The sequence below is a fragment of the Ursus maritimus genome, assembly GCF_017311325.1.
Source record: "Ursus maritimus isolate PB19 chromosome X unlocalized genomic scaffold, ASM1731132v1 scaffold_X1, whole genome shotgun sequence".
Taxonomy (NCBI): domain Eukaryota; kingdom Metazoa; phylum Chordata; class Mammalia; order Carnivora; family Ursidae; genus Ursus; species Ursus maritimus.
Genome location: NW_024423319.1, coordinates 8714472 through 8729693, shown reverse-complemented (window position 1 = coordinate 8729693; position 15222 = coordinate 8714472). Strand labels below are relative to the sequence as shown.

General features: G+C 44.1%; 1 protein-coding gene across 6 annotated transcripts in view; it reads right to left on the bottom strand.

Moving 5' to 3' along the window:
• The window catches only part of INTS6L (integrator complex subunit 6 like), a 53670-nt gene that overhangs the window by 22046 nt on the left and 16402 nt on the right, over positions 1 to 15222 (bottom strand). For 5 of the 6 annotated variants that reach the window (XR_005834318.1, XM_040627627.1, XM_040627635.1 and 2 more), the window contains exons 3-8: positions 8371 to 8520; positions 7442 to 7531; positions 7027 to 7210; positions 6658 to 6786; positions 4333 to 4496; positions 1584 to 1736 (exon numbers count right to left, since the gene is read on the bottom strand). Coding sequence is in view for 5 of the 6 variants with exons in the window: in XM_040627627.1 (XP_040483561.1) it covers positions 1584 to 1736; positions 4333 to 4496; positions 6658 to 6786; positions 7027 to 7210; positions 7442 to 7531; positions 8371 to 8520 (870 nt within the window). In the remaining variant the exon portion in view is untranslated. The remainder of the gene's footprint in view (positions 1 to 1583; positions 1737 to 4332; positions 4497 to 6657; positions 6787 to 7026; positions 7211 to 7441; positions 7532 to 8370; positions 8521 to 15222) is intronic. The other variant, XM_040627652.1, reaches the window with a different exon arrangement.

Here is a 15222-nt window from a genome sequence, read left to right as displayed (position 1 = left end):
CCACATTTCTTGGCTCCTGGTTCATCTTACTCCTTCTCACTCCCACTAATTCCTTGCCTTCGAACTAAACCAAAGTCACATAAGGTATAGGAGATAGGCATATGGCACATTTGAGGGGTAGTGCAGGAAGCGAGGGCAGGATTTCTTATGTGCCTTGGGAGAAGCTTTACAAGAAATGTGCCATACAGAAAAGAGGGCTTATTTTTAGGGGCAAGGTAGGATCTGTAATTGTATTTGCTTTTACTGCAAAATTTGTGTCAGTCCATGAAGTCAACCTCCGATCGTGGTTTTGAGTTAACATTCTATCATCCGTATCTCTACATTCTCAGCACATTTCCGGGGCCTTGTACTGTAATATAAACATACATTCAGAAAAGTGCATGAGTCCTAAGTATATAGCTCAGTCGTGAAAGCGCATGTGTCAACGGCACCCGAATCAAGAAACAGCACGTGACCAGAAACGCCTTCGTGTCCTTTGCTGGACACTGCTCTGCACCCCCAGGAGAAACCACCAACCCGATTTCTGACACAGCCAGCCCACTTCGCCTCTTTTCGGGCGTAGATAAAACAGAATCATACAATATGGGATCTTTAATGTCTGGCTTTTTCCGCTCAATATTATATTTACGAGATTGTTCTGTTTCTTACACTTGTACATTCTTGCTTCAAGTGTGTTCCTCTTCCCCTACCCTGTTTTAGCATCTCCGGGGAATTTAAGTAGCTTGAAGACAACGAGGAGCAATAATCTCACATTTTAGGATGAAACAGATGGGAGTCTAAAAGCGTTTCTTGCGTAAATAGAACCTAACAATTACTGATTGCTATATGGTGCTGGCGTTTAGAAATAGAACAAACATACTTCCAGGGTAGGACTTCCTTATTATATCCAAATGAAAGGGCTGTGTGACTGCCAGGTCTGGATTTTTACAAACTAATATCCGAAGGTGAGTCTATTAATAAATCAGCAAGCCCTTCGGGCTGGAGTATAACGCTCAGAGAGCCGGTAACACGGGCATTTGCCACATCCCAGTAAAATCCACGTTACACATGCCACTGTGCTTTGTACAGGAAGAGAAGTGTGACTACGTGACACTAACACAAAAAGTAGTTTCAGGGCTTACGGCGTTTTTTGTGTCAAAAATATCTTGTACACCTGAAACGAACATTAATTACACTGTACTGTTAACTACCCGTAGTTTAAAGAAAAACATTTAAAAAAATTGATCTTGTACTTCCAATCTGTCAAGTTCATATGAAACTTCAGCTGCGGAAGCTGTAACTAAATAGAATTACACCACTGAGGTTAGGGTTTCTTAACCTGGGATCCCTGAGTAGGCTTCAGCGGGTCCTCCAAAGCCTCCCAAAGATACAGGTGTCATCAGAGCCCCCACCTCAAACAGCAATGTATGCAGGCTAATGAATCGCATCACTCTGAAATTATTTGCTTGGCCCTGTTGCTTATTTGATAGCATTTGTTAGAAAAATTATTAACAGACTCCCACATTAACCTCTGACACTTCTGAAAACAATTCCCAGATCCCAGAGTGGGTACAGACATTCGGCCAACAGGTAAGGGTAAGTACCTGCCAGCAGGTATGGGGAGACTTTCGTTCCAGGATGTACTGAGTTAAGGGTGAAGGTTCAAGTTCGTATTTGTCAAAAGGAAGTTTGTCTATTACCATTGGCTCACAATCTACGCAGGAGAACCTCACAACAGGATGAGATGTTCGTGGAGGCTAAAAGACAAGAGGGGAAGATACGGTCCGTTATCAAAGCGAGCTTACATTGCTGACAAATCCGCAACCCCTTTCATGTTTCGTGAAACCATCGCTGAGCTATACCCCAGTGCTTTGAAGAGGAGGGCATCGCCAACAGCATCCATCTGGGGAGGGCACAGAGACTCTTTGACTCTGTCTACTTGGCATTGGGAGGAGGAAAGGTAAATTAGAACACTCGTAACTACAATTTCAGTGAAGTAAAGATGACAAGTGCTTTGAACACGGTTAGGAAGTCACTAATGATCCATAGGATGAACCCCGATTTTCAGATCCACTTTGCAACCTCCAAGCATGACCTGCCCTTTACTCCTTCATACCATGAGGTTAGAGCTTGTCCCGACGCTGCTAGCTAGCGAAGAAGAAATCCACGAAGCTGTCTGATGAGCTAATGACAGGGCTAGAGCCACTAACGAGCAAGCAGAAAAATTGTAAAGCCATGGAAAGGGCAAGACAGGTACCAAAAAAGAGCCAGTCACAACACCCAGGACCAGTGGAAATCTCTTTTCAACTTGCATTTTTACAGCCCTTCTCACACCCGCACACTTGCCTCGGGACAGCTGGAGCCAAGGAGGCTTTGGGCTGGGCTGCAAAGGCCTATGTGCCTGGGGTCCCAGAGCAGATTGGTGGGGCAGCCACTGCATTAACAGGTTTAGTTTGTGGGGATGGACAGCACTGAGGAGAGAAATGGTAGCAGCCAAGAGCAAGCCGAAGAGATGAGGAGATAGGACAAGTCCCAGGGACAAGGGTGCGACGTGGTTCCCCTTCTTCTTGCCTAGAGATCTCTCAGGCTAATGTGAATAGGACAAAACATTTCCATTTCCCTTATAAAGGGGAAAAACATGCTCCTTTGCCTTTGTGATTTACATACCTACAAGATGTTTTGACAGCCATCGAATGTGCTTTTATTTTTTTATTTTTTTTAAGATTTTATTTATTTATTTGACAGAGAGACAGCCACCGAGAGAGGGAACACAGCAGGGGAGTGGGAGAGTTCTAAGAAGCAGGCTCCCAGCGGAGGAGCCCGATGTGGAGCTCGATCCCAGAACGCCGGGATCATGCCCTGAGCCGAAGGCAGACGCTTAACGACTGTGCTACCCAGGCGCCCCTCAAATGTGCTTTTAAAGCTGGAGGGATGGTAACAGGGGTGATGTGTGAGTTAGCTGGAATTTCTTTTATTCCAGTTTTTCCCAATTTTCTTTTTTTTTAATATCTTATTTATTTATTTGGGGGTGAGAGAGCATGCAAGCATGGGGGGGCAAGCAGACTCTGCACTGAGCGTGGAGCCCAACATAGGGCTCAATCCCACAACCGTGAGATCACAACCTGAGCTGAAATCAAAAGTCAGTCACTTAATCGACTGAGCCATCCAGGTGCCACCCCCCCCATTTTCATCTTAATTAAACCTGAGAAATGTTTCTGGCTTCTTAGATTTAAATCAATTTTATAAAAGCCATAAAGACACAAGTGAAGCCCTGTCACCAGCAATAATGACATAAATTCGTAACTAAAACATTCACTCGGGTTTGGAGCTAAGAGCAACTGGGCACTGAGACCTGACCAGTGTGTCACCTTGGAGCCCTGAGGGAAGGCGGAGGAGATATACCCTCACCCACAGCAGGGGCGGAAGTGGCTCTTCAGTCCTACATTCTCATGGCGTCTCCTGAAAAAAGGAGCCTAGAAAGAGTAATCCAGAAGAAAATACAATTCATGTCAGAAATTTCTAAAATGTACACAGAATGTAGATTGGCTGAACCAGGAAGGTGCTGACCTGAAGGCCCAGTGATCGTTTGGTGCCCCTCCCCCCACACAAGAAGGATCACTCTGGCCTTTGTGCAGAGGCTGGGGGGAGGAAGATGAAGGGAGAATGGGTTTCATATGCTTTCCCTCATTAGCAGACACCCATCTCCCCCAGATGAAAGTCGATTCATCTGGTACCAGAAGCAACTACAGTATCGAACCCTCTTCCCCCAATGCAGTGAACAAAAAGAAAAGTCCTCGCTTAGAGATCATTTTTAAAATATTGCTCAATTATCCATCGTTGAAAGGTACACTGCCAAGGAACGCAAGTCCATGGGTTACAAAAAGATGAAAAGCAGGTCCACAAAGTTCCACTACGTGTCTAATGACTCCCTAGGGGGAAGCAGAAGAGCTTCTGTTCTGAATATGTTTCTAGAACCTATACAAGGTGCAAGCTAAGTTTTCATTTCCTGAGGATGTACACGAAAAACAATGCTAGCACTCTTAGGACATGGTGTTTCCCATGTCAATCAACTCAGCCGCCCGGAAATAAAAACCAAGACACAGATGGCGGCGCCATCCAAAATAACAATGCTTTAACATCCAAAGTGGGCAGTTCAAGTGGCAAAAGGCAACTAAAAGAAAAGAATGCCAGAAGAGCAAAGAAGTCCTCTCTTGCTTTTAGGTACAAGCTTAGACTTCCAGCAAGAGATAAAAGGTATAGCTTAAAAGCCTCAAAGCCATTTTACAAGGGTCACTGTAATCAGCAAACTGAAAATCCAGAATGATGTTTACCTTTTTGTTTTATGACACTTACTAGTGAAGGTAAATTCTGATCTGGCCAAAAAGATTCTGGAATTGGCCAATGTCCAACAGGAACACCAGTCTTAGAGTTAGGTCGTACATAAATGAGCTTATGACAACTATGCCATGGTTGAGCAGCAAATGAATTGCTTGGCCTGGATGAATCCAGAAGTCCATCTAAAAGTTAAACAAAGACAGACACTAAGACATCAGTTTCTTTTTACAGCTGCTGATCTCCTTGCACAAAATTTTCACCTAAAAGCAAAGTACAAAACAAGCCAAAACGGTAATTCATGAAAAATGAAAGAAAGAAAAGACTCTACCAGGATTTCTGAATGTTCTCTCTAGCATTTTTCATCTAATCCAGCCCTCTAATCCAACACCCCATCCCCATCCTTAACTCTTCCCCAGAAACCTAGTTATATGGAAAACTATTACAAAATTAGTTTCCAATTTTCTGAATTTGGACACATAAATTACACACACCAAACCACTAGAGTTATTTTTTCCAAATTAGGTAAATGAAATTGCTCATCCCCTGCTATAGTTTTTACATTTTTGGGATCTGACAAAATAGGTCATAAATCCCATTTCGATTTTCTTTCTCTTCCCAATTAGATGAAAAAAAAAAGTATTCTTTACTAAACAGACCCAGTGACCACAAAGGCAAAATAAAAACAATCCAGAGTCACTCAAAGATAGAAGAAATGTTGACAATACAATCTACATATATGGTTGGGGGAAGGAACTTTATAAAGCAAATGCATCAAGTTTATAACGGACTAATTCATTATAGTTTCCCCATCCGCCATTAAAATTCCATGGAAACTGGGCATTATATAACGCCGAAGGGTGTATCCAGAATGTATAAATATTACTGAAACTAGCATATTTCATTTGCCTCCCAAAAGAGGGCAAGGCAGAGTTATATAACCTTTAATGCAATAATTCCATAGTCTATATTTGTAAAAGAGATGTTCTAATGATTTGAGTCATATTTCTAAAATTACAGGTCATTTGATTTACTTACTTAAACATTACTTTAAACAAGTAATTACTTTACACCAGGAGATTTACTAGGGTCCATGGATCTCTAGGGAATATATGTAATGGCTTCAGGGGAGCAAGAGACCCCCTTGAAGCTGAGCTCACAACTCTGGGGATGTTCATCTTTCTGAGGAGATAGTTCTTAGCTTTTGTCAGAATCTCAAAGGCTAAGAACCCTGGACAAAGGGGAAATGGAGCTAGAAAGAAAATCGGAGCTATTTACAGGACACCAGATCCAACAGGCTTTCCATAGGACAGTTCCCAGTTCACAGTAAGGTAACAAGCACAAAAGTACGGATGGAGCAGTCAATTGTTAGCAATAGAGTATGTCCGTCCTCAGTTAATTTAATGAATTTCAAAGAGGCTGTGAGGCCTCAGTCTTCTGTAGTAGATGTTCTTAAAGTGGAGTCCGAGAAACCCTAGAAGTAAATACAAAATTGTATTTGTGTGGCCTATGTCCACTATTCTAGGGAGAGCTGTCTCTTACAGGGTTCTGGGAACTGAGCATCAAAAAGGTCAGGAACCACAGGATCCACGGCTTCAGACCGAAACGTGTGTCTTTCTGAGCAGCCGCCACTGATTGTGGCCACGCAATGACAACGTATGGATCAGGTCAGACAAGCAGCACGGGTAATGATGTGTGTGAGCGCACAGGAACGAGGAGAAGCAGCAGCCTTACAGAGTGCTCCCGGGAAGCCTTGCGGCACAGGGATGACCTGAGGGAAAAGACCCTTCCCCTATACAAAAGTACTTCTGCGATCATCTATTTTGAGAGGTTGAACTTTCTGTAAAATGTCACTTGAAGAGGAAAGTTTCGGCTGTTAAAAAGTGGCCGGGAAAATCCCGGTGTAGGATCTTATAGGATGCTAGTAGTTTCTGGACACACATTCACCATCTCTTGCTGACATGCGGTGACAAACACAGATTTCAGAAAGATCACTTGGCACAAAACCAGGTTACTGGTTAAGTGGCACTCCAAAGTAATTCTCCAGCTTTTCGTGAATCAAGAAGCGCATAAAAGAGCGTATCCCCAGACTGAGACCAGGGGATATGAAAAGCGTGGGGGAAAAGGAAGAATCTCCATAAGATCTGACACTGAATTAAAGTTGTTAGAATCTGACCACACCGGCAGTGAATGAAAGGCATTTGTCTGGATGGATGTTTGCAACCCCATGAATGTGTACAGATAGTAAAGACTGCGTCTATGATTAGTTTAACGCCTTCCCCATCTCAGATCATTCTCCAGGGTTAACAAAAAAACAAAAAAACAAAAAACGGTCATCTACTGTACCTTCTCCAACAGGAAGTGGGTCTGGTCCCGTTTTTTCAAAGTTAATAACTACACCGCTCTGAATTTTCTGGACTAGAGATTCTAAACACTGATTCAACATCCTTTGCGTTCTAACACAGTAGGAGCGACCTATACCAGAAGGAAGAACACACAGCGTAAGTTGGATCAAATAAAATACGACTTAACAATATAAGCATCGGAAATCCTAAAATATATCTTGAACTGATTATAACCACGTTGGCAGCATAAGCGGCAGAGCTAGACGATTCTGAAGGAAAAAGCAAGACCAGACAGAATATGGCGCTTGAGAGAAACCATACCCTGCCGCTCTGGATTCTTCCTTTAGAAATAATGAAATATTGCCAATACCTCCTGTGACTTCACACATCTGTGTGATGGCGGACTCATCAGTCGGTACACTCCCTAGTTGCTCTGGTTCCGTGGGAGCCAATCCAGGCAAACGCAACACCAGGGCAAATAACCTTTGATCCCAACGAAAAGGTTCTTTGGTTAGTTCACTTCCGGGCAGAGGAGAATTCAAAGGGAGATGAAGCTGGTAAGGCAAAAGTTGAGAAGTTTTCATCATAACAACCCGGGCAACAGCGAAGAAAGAGTTAAAAAAGGGTCACTTTTCCTTCATGGACTTGCTAATCTTTCAGGGCTAGTGGAGAGGGAAGGTTTGATCAAACGTGTTCTTAACTGGCAACGTGTGCCTCCCCCAGAAATAGCGGCATGTTCTCTGCCATTTAAACGAAACTTTAAAAAAAAAGAAAAGAAATCTCACCTCTTCCTGAACACCAGCAGTACTTGTTAACTTGTTTCCATCTGTGATGGTAATTAAAATAGATGGTTCTAAAAAAAATGGATTTCTCCCCTAAAATACATTTAAAAAGTATTAGAGCCATGTAAAGTAATAAAATTGTATTTAAAAAAAATTTTTTTTTTTTTTTTTTACATTTGCCTTGCCAGGGATCTCTCAGGTGTGTGATAAAATTTGCCTGGATAAATCAGAAGGAAAAGATTAGGGACTGAAACGGGTGGGAATCAAAATAAGGATCCCTGCTGAGGTTAAGATTCAGAATACACTGAGGAACTCGTATCACTCAGGAGCTCCCCGAACTATAACTTCCAAATACTCCTCTCCCTCTGCTTTCCAAGTAATCGTGAAAGAAAGAGATTAAAGAGATTATAATGGCAGCAGCTTCCACACCCGTGAATTCAATTCACCTGAGTCCTGGCACGGACTGGGGGACAGTAGTGACTTATGCTCTGGAGCTCAGACAGGGACGCTGGTTATTGTGCGCTGAGTTTTCTAGAGTAAAGACAACAGGAGCACCAGATGCTGTCTTGCCTTTGTTTTATTCTAGAGCTTTTCAATTGAATTGGGAGACACGAGGGAGTTCAGGACACTGAAAATTTCTCTTTAATGGCCTCGTTCCAATACTTCTCAGCAATTTATTTATCCCATTCTCAGATATCTGATGATCTGATGGGGAGGCAATTTTCACTACATATTTTATGATCAAGCCACATACAAGGACCCCCCACCCACCCCAAAAGAGGGATCTTTTTTAAAGCAGGTATTTAAAAGTTACGGACTTCCTTTTGGCAGTTGGGAAAAGTAGCAGAAAACTTGGTAACCACGCCCAATTTTAAACTCTTACCCCAAGTCACCAAAATAAATTAGCTGTACTCACTCAAGGTTTTTTTTACCTGTCCATAATTGTCTATTCCAGATATTAATCTATTGAGATTTAACAAATCAAATGAGGATCTTAGAGCCTGACCAAGAGTAGTCAGTCCAGAAGCCTGAAGATTTTTTAGTTCACTCATGAATGTTGCGTGATTTTCCTTCCAACCAGCCTGAAAACCAAACATTTACAAAGAAATTCCCGATTATACAATGAACAATATATAAAGTGCAAGCAACCGCTAAACAGCAAGTATCAAACCTCTAACAAACGAATAGTTCCTCGATCTAATTCTAGTCTATGTCTTGACTGACCAAGTGGAACTGAAGCCATCAGTGTCAGAAAGATCTGTCAGCATTAATGACCAACGGCAAAGATGCGAACAGTGCATTCATCCATTCCAGCTGGAAGGCTCCGCCTCAAGAAGTCCAATCTTCTGTTCGGGTCCAATCGAACCTACCCAAACACCTCAGCATCAAGTAAGGAGGAGAGGAAGGACTATTTGTAAATGCACTGTCCTTGATAGAGACAACTCGCTCGAGAATGTCTGATCGACTTGAACTTCTCTAACCAGGATTCATCCTCCCAAACAATATTTTCACTTTAAATAAGAGTCAACGGGGAATTCTAGGAATAGAGCCACAACTATTTGAAGACAACCCTTCTGGCATCTTCAAACATTCAGAAAGCCCCAAATCTAGAAAAAGGGGGAGAAAGCAATTTAAAAAGTTTTGGCAAAGAAGCAGCGTCCCCTAGGCACCCCCAGCAGCAATGGACAACAGCCAAGGACCAAAGAGCGGGTCACAGAGGAGACGGCCAGCAAGCGAGAGAGCAAACAGCACAGAGTGGCAACTCGGTGGGATGAATGGCCACCTGAGTCTCCGTAGCCCCGAGGGCAGCAGTGTGAGAGGCTGAATGCTGAGGTCATGCCAAGCAGGCCAGTACAGCTGGAGGCGGAAGCAAAAGCAAATAAGAAGAGATAAAGTAAAGCATTTAAATGTCACGTCTCACTGAAAGCATACTGTCCATTATCCACGCAAGTACAGCAAACGCAATCTTTGCTAGTTTCACAGCCTCCAGAAGCAGTTTGGGTCAGGATGAGTGGGAGACAGAAAGGGGGCAGGGTCTGCGTGACCTGGAGCAAACCTGTTGGCCCTGAGGACCTAAATTGTGTTCTCCACAAATGAAGAGGGTTAGGCAAGCAGGCGGTGCAAAATGCAACCTGAGGGAGGAGTCACTCCCGTTGGAATCCATGAGAATGGCGCCCCCTTCAGCTGAACAGTCTAGAACCTGCATAACCATGCAAGGTGAGGGTGGTCCTGGTTAAGATCCAGTCTAGTCCAACAGTCTGAGACTCTCTGAAATTAAAGATGTGCTTGGTTGTTTCTTTAAAAGACTCCTACCATATCCTATAGATCAAAGGATCTAAAGGTAAAACCTTTCCACGTGTTCCTCTGGCCACACTGTAGACATGACTTCCAGTGCCGGAAAGCAGAGCACGAGAGTAATTCTTTGTGGCCCCACGAAAATCTTACTGGATTAGACAAACTCAACTTTACTTAAAGGGAAGGCCTGTGGTGTAAATTGTCCTCACCAAATACCTAGAAATATCAGCAGGTTACAAATCACACTGAATTCAAAAATAAGCTTTCTTCTTTGTGGTGAAAGAGACGAGCGGCCAGAAAGTCAGGGAGGGCTTCTCACCGAGCACAGGGAATCTGTGGGAGAGCGTGGGACACCCTGCCCTGATGCTGGGAGTGGAGGGGCCCACCCAGGAAGAGAACGAGAGTCCATAAAAGGCTAGGGCTTCGTGGGGAACCACAAATACTTTGATTATCGTTGTTCTGGGCAGTGGCGGGAGGCGAGGCTGATAAGTGGGGCTCTCACTGTATGGTGCTTTGTACACTGTGCTCGGTAGTTTGGATTTTATCTGTTGGCTCTGGGAATGACTTGAGGTTTTTAATTAGGGCAGTGGCACGATCAGATCCGGATTTTAGCAAGATCGTTCTGCTGGGGAGCTGGAGAATAAATTGGGGGGTGGAGGGGAGGCTGAAGCTCCAGGCAGGGAAACTGGTTGGGAAACTGTTGCAATAGCTTATGGGAAGAGTGATGAAACCCCGAGCAAGAGCAGTGGGGAGGGAAAGGAGGCTGCCGATGAATGAAGTACTTCAGAGGCCAATCATAAGGTCTTCGGAGCTAATTAGAAGGGCTGGGGGACAGAGGAAGGTCCTCCATTAGGTTGAGCTTTGTGGCCTGGGCAAACCTGAGAATGGCCCGTTGTTCACCCCCAAATAAAGTTGACTTCTTTTTTGGAGTTACTTCACTGAGCAATCTTACTTCCACACCATAAACTCGGCATTAGATCTACAGTGAGCATTGAACTCCTGGGAGCTACAAAGCAGTTTAAGGCATGACCAAAGAAAAATCAGCGGACTACTTGATTTGGGAAAGGGCTGGGATAAGACATGGGTACCACGTAAGCAAACGCCCTGTAACTCATCCATATTTAAAACAATGTGCCCTGATTGCTCATGCTCTTACTAATCAATCTGTCGGAATAATCGCCCTTTGAATTTCCCTTTATAATATGGATTGAAAGCATTTTACAAATCGTTTCTGTGCCTCAATCACTGGCATTCTGTTTTTAGGTCAATTTCAATTCTTTGCAGTGAATGGAACAGTACGAGAAATTTGGATGCTACTCCCCCCTCGGTATCACAAAGTGTGGGGGCCACACGTACTACCCAAAGCAGTAAACGTCTTGGGAGCAGTCTAGCTCCTTCAAGAGAAAAACCAAATGTCTCTAAATGAATTCCTCACAGTCCTGGGGGGGGAGGACAAGTCTATGGATTAATCTCAATATTTAGAAAACCCAATTCATGTGACAAATTTCTTCCCCAAAGATCATTATAAAGAGCTAGTGGCAGAAAGTAGATGTTTATATTCTTCATTCTCATTCTATTCTTCATTGCTTGGAGTTGACTTTTCTTATAAATGAATTCAGGACAGCCCATTTACCTTTTTTTTTAAGATTTTATTTCTAAGTCATCTCTACATCCAACATGGGGCTCGAACTCACAACCCCGAGATCAAGAGTTGCATGCTCCATGGACTGAACCAGCCAGGCACCGCCCCCCCCGCCCCCGAGCCATTTACCTTCTTAATATCGTCTTTTCTTTCAACTTACTCCAAAGGTATCCTACTCTCATGTCCATAAAATCTTGACTCAGGACAAGTTCCATTCATTCTTATGGAACTTTACAGCTTACAAAGCACTTTCCCATTTCACATTCGTGTAGGACAACCCTATAAAACAGGCATGGTATTACCATCCCTATTTTGTTTTCCTAAACCAGGAAGCAGGAAGACTTAAGTAGGTCTTGTTTGGGGAGGGGTGACAGGGGCAGCGAGTCACACTCTGAGGTTGCACTTACTTTGGTAGCTCTGAGCTAGTCTGACTTGAGTGTAAAAACACAGGTGGCATTTGGAGGACTTAGAAGGAAAAAAAAAAGAATGACAACAGCTCGGTGTTTATTTTTATATTGATGATATATTGAAGTGATCATTTTTGAATATTCGCCATTAAATAAAATGCATTACTAGAAGTTTCACCTGTTTCTTTTTACTTCTTAACGTGGCTACTAGAAAATGTTAGGTTTTGTACATGGCTGGAATTATATGTCTGTTGGCTAGAGATGTTCTAGAAAGACCTGGAGGTCAGGCAAGAGAGGCTGGCCTGGTTTCGGAAGACAACAGATGCATTACAGACTCTGAGGCAGGGGGAGACAGGATAAAGCAGTGTCTTAGGCAGGTCAGTCTGGCAGTGACACAGAGGACAGACTGGGGAAGGAGAAGCTATGGTCAGGGAAAAGAAACCAGGAGGCTTGAATTAGTAATTCAGGCCTGAGGGGATGAGGACCCGAATTAGGACGGGAACGAAGAGGAAGGGGTTCACTGAGAAACATTTCAAACCAACAAGATAGGACCTTGTGACAGAGAGACCATGCATGGGCCTCCAAGAGAGAGAGCAAAAGATGACAGAAATTCTAGCCCGGGACACCGAAGAAACAGAGGTTTGGGACTAAGGAGTAGCCTGGGATGAGTAAAATCCTAAATTAAGAGTTTACTGTCTTCACAGCTCAAGTTTTAAAAGTCTCGCAGAAGTCAAATGATGATGGTGATGGCAATGATGACGGTGCTGAATACTAATCATAGGAAACGCGTGTCTGGGCCGATGTGTCAGGGCCTCACTTACTAAGCACAGTATCCTCCTCGTCTGGGCGCCGCCACCGCCCCATCAAGCAGGTGCTGCTCTCTTATTTCCACTTTATAGATGAGCACGCTGAGGCGCAGAGAGGATAAGCAACTCATCCAGGGCGAACAACCAGTAAATGACACAGCCAGGATTTGAACCCAGGGAGCCTAAGTTTAGAGCCCGGCAATTTAAACCACTCTACTAGAGGGGCGCCTGGGTGGCTCAGTCGTCAAGCGTCTGCCTTCGGCTCAGGGGGTGATCCCAGGGTCCTGGGATCGAGCCCCGCATCGGGCTCCCTGCTCCGCTGGGAGCCTGCTTCTTCCTCTCCCACTCCCCCTGCTTGTGTTCCCTCTCTCGCTGGCTGTCTCTATCTCTGTCGAATAAATAAAATAAAATCTTAAAAAAAAAAAACAACCACTCTACTAGAGGATACTCTACCCATTCCACATACTCACCTCAAAGACAAGCCTTGTTAGAGTAGCTTGAGGTCATACATTTAACGGAACTTCCAAATCTCATTTCACCGAAGCTGACTTTCCCTGATGTCTAAATGCAGACCAGTAGGGTGTGGGGAGCAGTGAGCTAGGACTTGGAAGAAACCTGGGCTATCCTGGCCGTGACCAACTAGCGAAGCAACTAGTCCAGAGGAAGTCGGTTGCCCCTTACTGGGGCTGTTGCCTCATCTAAGCAACGAAAAGGCTGAAAACCCAACTCTGAGGTCCCTTCGACTTTTCATATCTCCTACTTCCATACTGCTATATAAATCTGACTTACAGAAGGAAAACACCTCACATCTTAATAAATATGCTAATTCAGTCCTGGTTGAAATTTGTATAGTCAACTGAAAACGTCTTTGAATACCAAGAGAAAAAGCATGGGCCTTTCAGACTATCAGTGTCTTGGGCTCTGTCCCAACTCTACCGACTAGCCACTTGCTATTTATTGCCCCCCTCGGATCACCACGGAAAGGAGAGAAACTGCCCTCCTTTCCCTAGAAGGGCAAAGCCTGAGAGAAATACTTCCATCTTCTTACCTCACTGCTGGCTTTGGCAACAGGAAGCTGGCATGCTCCCTGTAGGCCTGTTGCTGAAACTTTTTCTAATTTTCTGGTATGTTCTGACATATGTTGCTTAAGAGGTAGGCTCTGGCCCTACAACAGACTATACGGGAGGTCTAGCAACATGGGAACCATCTGGGAACTTTTCGGGAACACGCACCTAGGCTATGTCCTCCAGTCTAGCCTTCCTCAGGAAGACAGCCATTATTCAGAACTCTGGCTGGCTCCCATGTCTTATTTCGTCATTGGTTTCAACGGAGGAGGAAAAGGAGGGGGCGTTGTGTAGTGGGTCCTCCAAACCTCACCATCCTGACACTTGTCCTTCCCGAACTTCAACCCATTTTGGCTAGATCACTTCTCTGATTCACTGATGTTTATTTATTTTTATTTTTTTTTAAACAGAACCCTTTCCTCCATCGAAATCATGCCAGGAAGCGTAAACAAGTCACAGAGATAAAAGCAGATCAAATGTCCTTGAAGGAGATGTGGGAGTGGTGCTAGAGCCCTTTGGGAAAAGCCCTGCTCCATCTCTAAAGGGCACTTGTAATTCTTTTCCAAAATATAAATGACCTTGTTAGGCTTAGTCTCACGTGTAAACTTAATGAACAGGCTGTGAATCTCCGCCTCTTAAGGGAACTGGAAAACATACTCAGGGAAGCTACAGCTAACCGTCCACAAGAGAACCGCTCCCTTAAAAACTATGTAAAGGGAATACTTCGAAATCAAGAAATAAATGAATAAATTCCAATTCTCTAGGGTGAGAGCTATTGAAAGGGAATCGCAGGGAATCTTTTCAAAGAGCAGGAATATAGCTTGTCACAAGCCAGGCTCTCTCACTGGAAGAGTGTGTCCTTCTGGTTGTGTCCCGCTGGCTGTGTCCCTTCAGGCTGAGCCACTGCACCGACCCATTCTAGGCACACACACCCAAAAGCCCATTTGGACACTCCCCTGAAAAGCTACAGTTCCGCTCAGCCCAAGTCTTCCAAGCTTGTTAGTAAGCCCTCCGTGACGAATAAAAGGCCTCCCTGGGATCCGGGGAGAGGCAATACACATTGCTTCCCTCTCCTTGATAAGACTTTTTTTGTTTTTGTCTTTTACAAAAGGAAATGAAATCAGCCTGGTAATATTTGCCCTTCATAATCCCATATAAGAGGGCTATCCTGGACCTCGGGCTCTTCTTCGAGGTGGTTACAAACCAGATGATGAAAGGATTTGAGTATTTTCCCAGATGTTGCAAGTTAAAGCCGAAGAGTTTAAATTTAGCAGGGCCACCATTTCTCTTGTTGAAAGATAAACTATTTCCCTTTTTCCATCTGCTTGGGGGCAAACTGGTTCTGCAACAACTCAGACAATCGGACTAAATCAATTTCCACTGCATTTTTCGACCTACTTCCTTTCTTCTCCCCTCCGAAGTTCTATCAGCTTTGTCATCGCATCCCGTTCTTGTATTGGTAAACTGACCAGCGAGACAAAACGACGTGAGGAGTAGGAAGACCTGCTTTTCCAATCAACTCTGTCTCCAGAGGAGACAGATGACTTTTCCCTTGGTCTTTGCCCTTAGC